The 12,168-nt window shown below is 36.5% G+C and overlaps 1 protein-coding gene across 1 annotated transcript in view; it reads right to left on the reverse strand.

Moving 5' to 3' along the window:
* The window catches only part of LOC150084182 (neprilysin-11-like), a 202,868-nt gene that overhangs the window by 49,538 nt on the left and 141,162 nt on the right, over positions 1 to 12,168 (reverse strand). The window contains exon 17 of the mRNA XM_090376147.1: positions 8,561 to 8,628. Coding sequence (XP_090232273.1) covers positions 8,561 to 8,628 — 68 coding nt within the window. The remainder of the gene's footprint in view (positions 1 to 8,560; positions 8,629 to 12,168) is intronic.

The following is a 12,168-nucleotide window of genomic DNA, read 5'->3' on the forward strand; positions in this document are numbered from 1 at the left end:
TTGAGTTAGTTCTTTAAGTCTAAGTGCAGCAGGTCTGTTTTCATTTGGTTTGCTGTTGAAGAATGACTCCCATTCGGTATTGTACATCTCCAATTCGGGTTAGAGGGAAGACTGCGGCTTTTTGCGGCATACATCAAAAGCAATGTTTTCCTCCGAAGATGTAAAGAAGGTTCGTGGGCTTCAATGTATAGGCTCTGAACTGGGGAAGTTCTGAAAGCCCTTAGAGAAACTCTCAGAGCACTGTGCTGGATCATGTTCAATCGCTCTAAAATAGTTTTCCTAGCAGAGTCATACACTGGGGAGCCATAGTCTAAACGGGACCTGATGAGAGCTCGATAGAGATGGATCAGGGTATGCCGATCAGCGCCCCACAACATAGATGACACACACCGGAGGATGTTCAATTTCTTCAAGCAGATGGTCCGAAGGTAGGTCACATGTGCTTGAAAGTTTAGTTTCCTATCTAGCACCAGGCCAAGAAAACGGACAGTGTGAGTAAGAGGTATTGGCATGTTATTGATCTTTAGCTCAGGATCAGGATGAATTGATCGTAGTTTGCAGAAGTGAGTAGTGGTGGATTTCTGTTCAGCAAGACGATATCCATTGCATAAGGTCCAGGTTTCTATTTTGTATAGAGCATTTTGCAACTGTCTTTCGATAGTATTCATACTTTGTGATTGGCAGGATATAGTGAGGTCATCTGCATACATATAAATTTGAATGGTTTTTGGAAGATCTTCCAATATTTTGTTGACTCGAATCGCAAATAGGGTAGCACTCAGTATTGAACCCTGCAGGACACCCTCTTCTTGAATATGAGATGCTGACAGCACGTTTTTATATCGGACTTGAAAGGTGCATAATTTTAAAAAGTTCTGGATGATTTGAGGAAGATAGCCTCTCAGCCCCAACTGATGCATATCTTTAATAATGCCATGACGTCAGGTAGTATCGAATGCTTTGTGAATATCTAGGTTGACCATTACTAGGTGCTGTTTCATGACGAAAGCATTTCGTATGTTGCATTCAAGTTTACAAGTAAATCTAGGGTGGATCTGTTTTTACGGAAGCCATATTGGTGATCAGAGAGAAGATTCTGAGAATCTAGAAACCAGGTGAGCCTCTTATGTACCATCCTTTCAAAGATTTTGCCTAAACAGCTTGTTAATGATATCGGTCTGTAGTTCTGGACCAGAGTGGGATCTTAGCCTGGTTTTAGAATAGCACAGATATAGGAATGCCGCCAGGACAGAGGATAAGTATTTTCTGAAAAGATACGGTTATAGAATAGTAATAATATGCCCAGGTCAGATTCACATAGATGCTGCAACATACTGTAGTGAATACCGTCTGGTCTTGCTGCACTATTTGACGATTTGCTTAAACATTCCTTCAGCTCGACTAAAGTAAAAGGCTGGTTATAAGGAAGTGAGAGTCTAGTTTGAAAATTCAATTTTTGACGTTCTTCATTAGTTTTAATGCGTTGAAAGGATGTCACATAAGAGGATGAGGCGGAAATGTTATAAAAAGACTCCGATAGCGCATTTGCAATATCATTAGGGGAAGATAATTCCTGCCCATTCCATTGTATTATTGGTGATTGCAACAGTAGAAATTTCCCATTGGGTGCTCGTAATTTTTTCCAAATAATTCAAGTGTCAGTATTTTTGTTAATGGGTGAGGCGAAGTTAGTCCAGGATTCATGTTTTGCTTTTTTTCTAATTTGTCTTGCTTTAGCTCCGAGTTTTTTGTAAACAATTAGGTTGGCGGTAGTTGGGAATTTACGAAAGTGGTTCCAAGCTCGGTTTTTATCACGCTTTGCTTTGGAGCATTCTTCATTCCACCACTGATTTTGGTGTACACTCTTGTGCAGGTTAGATTTTGGAATGGAAATTTCTGCTGCAGATAATACGTGGCTGGTAATGTGGTCAGTTACGTTATCAAGATTCTGTTGCTGTACATATTGCTTTTCAAGTATAACACAACTGGAATAGGTTTTCCAGTCTGCTTTTTGGAAGTTCCAAGAAGTACGGACTTTAGGGTATGACATGACCTGTGTTTGAATTGAACTGATGATAGGGAAATGGTCACTGTGGAATGGATCATTTAGCACTAACCATTCCATGCTTGGAAAAAGAGATGCTGAACAGATGGATAGGTCTATGGCGGATGTAGTACCAGCAGGTAGTTGAACATGAGTTGGAGAACCAGAGTTTAAAAGAGTCAGGTTATGGTTATCCAGGAATGTTTCGATTAGTTTGCCTCTACCATCCATGGTGGAGGATCCCCACAATGGATGGTGACCATTGAAATCACCAAGTAAACAGATGGGAGGTGGAAGTTGCGTAATAAGACTGTCCAGTTCAGTCTGGGAGCAAGGATAATTCGGTGATATATAGATGGATGCAAGTGATAACGATATTCCCATTGCTATCCGGACTGCTACAACTTTTAAGGAGGTATTTAGTTGGAGATGTCTTGAGGGAATTGTAGATTTCACAAGTATAGCTACCCCACCACGAGCAGGAGAGTTAGAAACCGTCTCGCCTAAACATAGTATAATTTTTGATTTTGACGGAAGCGTGTGGTGATAAAAATGTTTCCTGTAAGCATGCACCTACTGCATTAGTTTGAGTTAGTAAATCACTGAGGTCGTGCGTGTGGTATGGTTGTTTATTGGCGCATTAGCTGCTATGGCTATAGTACGCCTACTGAGGTCGTCTATATTACTGCTTATCCTCTACAGTTCCATTGTAGGAATTTATTCATTGGTTGGATTTGTTTGAGGAAGATTGATCTGACTGTTTTTTTCTGAGAAGGTTTCTGTCTACTTGGTTTTGGTTTCTCATTTCTCGGAAAGATTGGGCGTCCTGTATCCATGATATCACTAGCATGTAACTCTAGTACTGTGTCGTCATCCTCTGATTGAACATCAGTTTCCATGTTGATATTTCGTGGTTTCACCTTTTTCTGATTTTCAACGGTAGTTGATTTTATTGTTTCGGGAAAAGTTGAGATAGCATCAGTTGGGATGCTGATCGGCGTATTGCTGGTTTCGTTGACTGTAGGTTTCTTGTTGCATGATAAAACAGTTTTGGCCCAGGTGGCAAAGGAAATTCTCGGTTCTATGGAAACATCTGTTTGAGTTGCAGCTGATTCTAATAACAGATGCGTATGATCGGCTAGGAATGGTTAGTAGCACTTGCTTTCTTGCTTCAGGGTAAGTGACTTTATGTTCAACTTTATATTTCTGGATTTTTTTACCTGTTTTCCAAAGGTCACATGCTTTAGAAAATGCAGGGTGGTTTTCCTTACAGTTTGGACAAATAGGAGTGGAAGCTGTACAGTCTTCTTGAGAATGCTCCTTGGAACCACAAAGAGGACACACAGCATCGCCTCGGCATGCTGTTTGAGAATGACCGTACTTCTGACATTTAAAGCAGCGAATGGGGTTTGGGATGTAAGGACGAATCTTACAATTTAGGTAACCTGCTTTAAAAGATGATGGAAGAGTCGGAGTACTGAGAGTTAAAATGATGTACCTGGTTGGTAGTAGGTTGCCATCTTTTTTAGTCATGATTCTCCGTGCATGAGTCACTTTTTGTTCACTAAGCTCTTGTATTATTTCTTGTTCAGAGACATTTAGTAAGTCCCATTCGATTCGCTGATGACGCCTTTAGAGGTGTTCAGGGTGTTATGTGGCGTAACTGACACTGGAATGCTGTTAAAAGTTGTCAATTTTAACAATTTTTCTGAATGGCTTGGCTTGGAAGCTTCAATTAGAAGGTCTCCAAATTGAAGACGCTTCACCATTTTAGGAGATCCAACAACCGATTCTAAACATTTCTGTATTAGAAATAGCGATAACTTGCCTACAGGTTGTGTGGATAATGAGTGCATTATGAGAAATGCTGGCATATCTGCACTCTGTTTTTCAGTCCGCTGTCTCTTCGGACGATTCAAGTCATGCTCTGAATCAGAGTTGACAGGTCTGGAGCTCGTGGGCTCTAGCAGTGGATATGCATCACAATCCATCGTTGCTCCTTTCAGCCCTGGAAGAGGGAATTCCTTCTCCCAGGTTACCGACCCCGCCACGTGGAGGCAGGAGCGGTGCCAACCAGTGACCAAGCGATCAACAGAAGAAGAGAGCAGTACGTTGCTAGCGATAGCAGCGACGTTGCAAGCAGGGTTAGCGGTGAAGCAGTGACATTGCTCAGCGAGAGAAGCAGTAACGTTGCGAGCGGTCAGCAGTAACGGTGCGAGCGGTGGAGGGATTATTTAAGCACTAGTACTCGCCCTAGGAAAATCGCACTAGAAAGATCGCTTGGGAACTATCGCTTGGCAGTCGGGGCCACGGTATCATGAAAACAGAAACTTCCTTTTATGAGTAGCAAGATACAGAAAATGTGACAATTTTTTTCTTAAATCACTCTGTGCGGCCCACGAAACAAATTTAACTTTGAATACGGCCCCTATACGGGAAAAGGCTGGACACCACTGTTATATGCTATTGATTACGAATGAATTAAGTTGGATGAACACACATGTAAAGCTAATTAATATTGTGACAAAGGAATATTAAAGTAACTACCACAATGCTACTGCTTAAAATATATAAGTTGATTTCTCAAAATATTGCTGAATCTCTTCACCAGGCATGAAGAACAGTAGAATATGGCCAGTTCGCACGATGAAGAAACTCAAAGGAAAAGTTCAACAGTAAAATGATGCAAAGAGACTGCATGGAGTTTATTTTAACAGTCAATTACTCTTTGATTAAAAGAAAAATTTCATACATGTGTTCTCCAACCATCTTTCCTCAATTTAAATGTCATCTTGTATATGGCAATCAAGTTACCTGAAAAAGAGTATACACGTCCTCAGCATTTAGTTTACTCAAATCTTTCTGAATTTGATGACCCTGATTGAGGATTAAATACTTCAATCAGTCACCATAAAGATATCCAGTTTCCAATGTGACATGCAGAACTCAGGCTTATTTTGGTAAGAATACTTCTGTGTCAGGGGAACAGAGAATACTTCTGCGTGCCCATAACTAATCTTATTTTTTAACACTATATCCTTTCCATTTGTGGCATCCTTCCAAAAATGAGGTTCCAAACCTACATGCAATATTTGAGATATAGCATAACCATTGCTTTATACAGGTGGCAGACAGAACAATGGAAACACCTATCAAAAGTCAGTCAGTATCATGTGGAACTAATATGCACAGCCAAGTCAACACTGATATAGCATGGTACAGATCCAGAACCTACAGGAATATGATGCCATATGCCCACAAGAGAAGTTTCTAATCCACATGGACAAGATAATGGCAATAACTCATGTTATAGGTGCCAGTTCTGGAAGGCCATGGTAAACAAAGAAAATTTGGCCATTTCATTTTCAAACTAGTGCCTTAAGAATATGGACCCTGTAAGGTATAGCAATTATCTTGGAAGACACCCATCCAAGAGAGGCATAAATACTGCAGCATGTGGTGCAGACGATTACATGGTCATGCAATTTGTATCATCTCACTGGCCATCAAATGGCAGGAAGGTAGGGGCTGAGGAAATGACATGTAAACAGGCCCAACAGCAACTGGTGCGAAGTCAGAAAGCCTCAAAACAGCTTTGCAGTGTTTCAGATTTTTAAATGCTTAGCAGATTTGCCTTTTCTGATGATGATATACAAAGTTTAAAAATATATTAGCAACTTAGGCAGAACCATGAACAACAGTATTTGTCTCTAAGTTAAACAGAAACCCAAAAGTCAAATACTCAATCCTTGGTTGAGTTCATAAGGAAAATAGGGAAAAATTTGATCATAGGGAAAAATTTCCCTATGATTAAAATTTAACACAGTAAAGTGTATGAGTTTTATTTGACCACCTTCCATAATTTAAGTGCATGTTCTCAAGTTTGTGCCACTTTGGAATGAAAAAATATCCCCTTCAGTTTTGTGGGTTGCAAAGTCTTGACTTGACCTTACAACCCACAAAATTGAAGTCAATCTATATAAAATTTTTTTTTATATAAATATAAAACACCTTTTTGACTTCTGCCATACCTTTTCTAGCATATTCACATGAATGTGAATATGCTGGATGTTTCTGGAATGAGAGCTCCAAATCCATATATAATAATACTCCAGATCTTGCCTAACTGATGTTTGTTAAACAGAATAATTACCTCTTTTTCTCTACTAGCAAAATTCCTGTACATCATAGGTAAAACATGCTGGATGTTCAAGCAGCTAGTTGGCATTTTCAAGAGAACTTCATTTAGGTTGCAAAATTTCTTCTAAGTCTGTTTCATTGTAAACTGCCATGAAGTTATTGCTTACAAAGTAATAAGATAATCACCATTACTATTACCCAAATGTAAAGCCTTACACTTCCCAACATTGTATTTTAACTGCCATTTTTCTGACCAACTGAAAACTTTCAGTTAACATGTCTACATGGGTCACTTAGTGCTTTACTGGGGCCTGAAATAAAAGTTGTTCCATCATTCTTCCCAGACAAGTTGTAGTTTATGTAAGAAGTGTGGGAGGAAAATATTTTAATTTTTTATTATAGAAACAGCATGTTTTTCTTAGTAACTATATATATATAACAAAGTGACTCATTTGCTGAGTATCTAGCCCTATGACTAGAAGAGCCAACTGGTGGGTCACTAAATACATAGTAGAAATTCATGTGAATATGAAAAACTATTTCCCACCTATGCTTCATATATCAATTATAATTGATAATAATATAAGAAAAAACTTAGCTTTCTTAGTGAAAAGTGATATCTTACTACCACAAGTGGTCATTACACTTCTTGACTTCAAGTCATAATCAACATATATGATGTGAAATCAACTTTTTATGATGTGAAATCAACTTTTTATGATCTGAAAATGCAATAACATCCTCTGATGATTATAGATCAACTATATATGCCTGACGCAGCCCAGTGGTCAGGAGCGGGAGTGCATAGCACGCATTCCTTGAGTGGACCAGGGTTCAAGCCCGTGACTACTAAATACGACAAATATTAGTATTGACGATTTATTGTAAACTCTACTGACTTGGTTGTTGTGCCGGAGTATAAACAGAAAATTTATTTATTTATATCATGGAAATAATGAATTTTTATTCTACAGAAATGATAATTTTCCATCAGTGATTTTTCTACAAGGTATATATCCTGAATGAACAGAAACAGATTACAAGTGGCTTTATTTAATTTAATTTAAAAAAAAAAAGAGCAACACATTGCTCTAACAGCAATGTGCTCCAATGAAAAACAAATCATGTAATACTGTGGCACAGAAAAGATAAAAGGAAATCAAGAGATCATTCTGCCCATTAGGCCAATGTCAGTTCATTGGGTGAAGCAACCCACTGAACTGGTGGGTCATTGCAATTTCTGACTAATAATATCTTTAATTATTCTTTACTATGCAATACTGAGAAATCCTTGAAATTAAAATAAGAAATTCTCTCATTTACTTTCTGAATATTGTATGTGAACTAACTGTGACAGAGAGAACATCAAGGCATGCAATAACGAGTGGATACTAGTGAGTTTCATCACCAGTTACATCAGACAATTCATCTGGCAGGACAATCCACCACTGGGTTATTACAATTAATAATGCATATTTAATACAAAAAAATTAGCACTAATTAAGCACAAAATCATTCCAACTCTCATTTTAGAGTTAAATACAACAAAAATGAGCAATCTTCCTGTCAGAATGGATGAATTTCATAGAAATGCACCCACCTGTAAGTAGAATAAATGTACAATTTTCAAGCTGGTATGAATATGATAAAGTATCAGGACACTGGGAAATGTAAGGATTTCATGTAACTTACATGATATTGACCAAATGAATAATTTATCTTGGCTACTATCATTTATTAATCTGTTCAATGTTTGAATTATCAGCAATACAAGCAATCTTTAACATCAAGCTATTAGGCTTTCATCAATGTCATTAACAAATACAATATGCAACACAGTAGTGAATGCTCTCTGGAAAGCCACTCGAAACTCTGCTTCAGTCAAGAGCTAAAAAAGATCTTTTCTCTCTCTGACTGCAGAAAGAGAGCAAAGACCTTTGCTCCAATTTACTGCTTTGATCCCTATCACATAACCAATTATTGGTCTACTTCAGTACTTTCCCCACCAACAGCACATTGTTCCAATTTATGGAAAAAGCATGGATGTAAGGACAAGATACTAAGGTTGAGACATTAGTTTGCTTGTTTAGCTAGACAAAAAAAAAAAATAAAATAAAAAAACAGTTTCTGAAAGATAAAACAATGTAATCCTCACACAAAATGAACTAAATCGGCTTCATTGTGAAAGAGTGCATAAAAATTCCTCCTATCTCAACACGATTCAAACCCAGATCCTTTTTTCAGTATGTGGAAGAACTGGTGATCCTAAATGCTGTGATATCCAAGAGGGCAATGGTAAATACTAAATGGAAAGAACTATTCAAAATGAATGGTCGTTTCAAAATTTGGTAACTTAAAAGCAGAACTTATAAATACCTTGATCATCAAAGCCATGAGTGATTTCATGTCCAATAACAGAGCCAATTGCACCAAAATTTAAATACCTAAAAAAAAAAAAAAAAAAAAAAAAGAAGAAAGAAACAAACTTATAAACAATTTTCAAAAATAATCAATATTAATTTCTATGTATTTATTAAATACTCTTGTTTATTCATCTATTCATACCCACACAAATATGATAGGTTTTGATTGTCTAAATTTAAGTTACATGCTGCCAAGGGTGTAAATTTAGGAATCGATTCTAATGCTTCCACTGAATAAGAGAGCACAGAGGCTCTCTTCTTTAGCAGAAGCATTAGAAGTTCAGGGATAATATGGCATTTGCAGCAATGGATGCACCTAGTAGTACAACACAGTGTTATTCAATTTCTTATAGCAGAGACCATTTCTTCAGCAGAAATTCATTGGTGTATGGAAAAGATGTACGCTGATAACTGTGACTTACAGTTGTCAATGTACACATCCATGAGCGTAAAAATAGGCAAATTGTTACTATGAAGGGAAGAAAAAATTGCTGGAGGATGACACTTGTCCAGGACAGGCTAACACAGTTATCACAGAAGAAAATGTTGTCTTGGCAGACAATATGATCAAGGCAGATTGGTGTATGACAGTTAATTATATGACCAGAAAGCTGGATATGAGTTGTGAATCTGCCTATGGTATCATCCATGACAGATTATAGTATAGGAAGGTCCATACATAGTGGGTTCCCAATCATCTCAATGATGAACAGAAACATTTGTGAATGAAACTGTCTGTATTCAACACAATATGAAGAAGAAAAATTTTCTTGGATAGCATAGGGCCTATGGATAAGATATGTTTAGGCACTTTGAATATTAGATGGCAAGCAATGCTGCATGCTACCATATCTGCTACCAATTCCTTAAATGCCGATCTCCAGTGGGGCAAAGACAACTTAGTTGATTTCAATCCTTCTAAAACTCAGTCCTGTCTTATATCTCACAAAAAGGATTCTTCTGCTCTTATGCTTATTTTTGGTGACACTCAGATTTCTAGGCAAGTTGATATATCTCTTTTGGGGATTACCCCGACTTCTAATTTATTTTGGCACAAGCACATTATAAATATTGCCTCCTTTGCATCTAAAAAACTTGGTTTTCTCTTTCGCTCTCAGCATTACTTTTCTTCCAAATAGTTGTTCACTCTGTACAAATCGCAAATCCGCTCTACCATGGAATATTGTTCCCACATCTGGGGCAGTGTCCTCAAAACCTCTCTCAGGCTTCTAGATTCCTTTCAGAAGAGGGCAGTTAGGTTAATTAATGACTCATATCTAACAGGATCTCTCCACTCTGTTTCATAGATGTATTGTTTCTGCTGCATGCCTTTTCTACAGATACTTCCATGGACACTGTTCTTTTGAATTGGTTTCTATAATTCCTGTTCTCTCTTTCAAAACAGTCTGAACACATGCTGCCAACATGCATTTACTGTCCAACTTCAAACGCACAGAACCAACTTTTCATCTTCCTTGCGTATTCATTACCTACTGTTTTTTGGAGCAACCTTCCTTCATACGTATTTCTGAAAATTACAGTCGACAGAAGTTCAAGTCTAATGTCAACAAATATCTTCTTTCGTCTTCTCAACCTCCAACCCATGCACGGTACTAAGAACTATAGGTTCTAATACCTCTAGTGTTTGGGGTTTTCGTTAAAAAAAAAAAAAAAAAAAAAGCAGTGCTTTTTTTTTTTTTTTTTTAATGAATGATGGATATTTCCATCATCCATCATTCCATGATGTATGATGGAAATATCCATCATACAACATGGCCCAAGAAATTCAAAGGAATGTTATGTTGAATATGCTCATACTGTTCTTTGAGTCAAAATTATGCACAATCCTAAAAATTTATCTGTGGTGTGCAATTAAAAACAAAAGACCTGAATATTTGCGTGTGTGTTGGGTCATGGATATTCATGCTAATGCATGACTACAAACGGCTTAACAAACCATGGCAACTATTCAGCAACTACACTGGGAAATGAATGATAATCCTCCATACAGCCCAGACTTTTGTCTTGCGATTTTCACATTTCTGGAACACTTAAAAATAATCAAGACATCGATTCCACATGGACAGTGAAATTAAGGAAGCAGGCAATGCCAACAGCAACCAAAAGGTTTTTATAAGAGGAGCATAAAAAAATCTATAAAAAAAAAAAATAATAATAAAATAAAACCCACATGGAATAAGTGCCAAAACTGTGGAAGAGATTTTTTAAAAAATAACCTACCAGTCATTGGTTAAAAAAAAAAAAAAAAAAAACCCTTTCATTTTCATTTGACTTAGCATAAAATTTATCACCTTTCCTGCCCCAATCTTCTTAAATATTAGATTGCACGCTGATATTTTAAATGAATTAACAAAATTTTGCTTTATGATATTATTAAACTTTTTTTAAATATCAATATTAAAAAAAATTCTGCGTGATTCTGAGAAATAATACTAAATAAGATAAACATTATGAAATATTATATCTTAATTTTAGGAAATAGGCTCTCAATGATCAGAATCAGATTATCTAAATTTTAATTTTCATTTGTTAACTGTTAAATTCCACAAGCCTGCCAATATGTCTAAGAATAAGCAAAAATGAAAATTTGACAAATATAAAATTGTATATGACAAAAATGGAGTAAGTTTAAGAAAATTTCAGTTCTTTGGAAGGGATGGCACAATTGGCATGATAATATCATAGTAGTTTATCAAGTTGGTCAAGTATGGAGAAATTTAAGAAATTAATCTTTATATTTCTAAGGTATTTCACCGATTTTTGTATAAAACCCTTCAAAGTAAGCTTCATTCTTAAGATCTTTTGCCTTTATTGCAAATGGGTAACCAATTCTCTTACTGGCCACTTAATGCAAGTGCAGTGGATGGCTCTTTATGTTCAAACTTCTTAAATTACACTTTATCATTCAACAAATGACTTTCTACCAACTATAAATCATACACAGTGATTTAGGTCTAACTGATATGTGTGAATAGCATCTTTTATGTTTTTGGAGCAGTAAGTTTTGAAACAGGCTGTCATAGCAGTCTTGTCTTTTAAAACAATAGCAAAATAACCTTTGGCCATTTTTCGTTTGCTTTTCAAAGTAGGTATAAAACCCATGAAACTCAAAAAATGTGATGATCCTTCTGCAATAAGATAAGGCCATAACATTGTTCTATATCTATTTTAAATAAAGATGAATCTTTCAGAGCAGTAAGAAGCAATAGTCCCATCCTGAACAATAAGGGCTACATCACTCAATTTCGATAAGATCTATACAAGCGTTTACCACTACATATAACCAGTGCCCTCCCCTTAATTTTTCTGGATGGAACAAATTGATTATCAACTATAAACTTCATCTTTAATTGAAAGAAGTACTATGCAGTTTAAACTTTGCAAGCATGAGTGGGGGAATGGAATCTATTTTATAAATTTTTAAAGTATCCCCTTAATTACTATATGGCAGTTCACAGCAATCTTATTTTTCTATTTTTCACTGTTTCATCTAGAAACCAATTATAAATCATTTGCTATCAATACCATTTGCTTTAAAGT

This window comes from Mastigoproctus giganteus, chromosome 6 (genome assembly GCF_048544385.1).
Source record: "Mastigoproctus giganteus isolate SK-2022 chromosome 6, ASM4854438v1, whole genome shotgun sequence".
NCBI classification, from domain to species: domain Eukaryota; kingdom Metazoa; phylum Arthropoda; class Arachnida; order Uropygi; family Thelyphonidae; genus Mastigoproctus; species Mastigoproctus giganteus.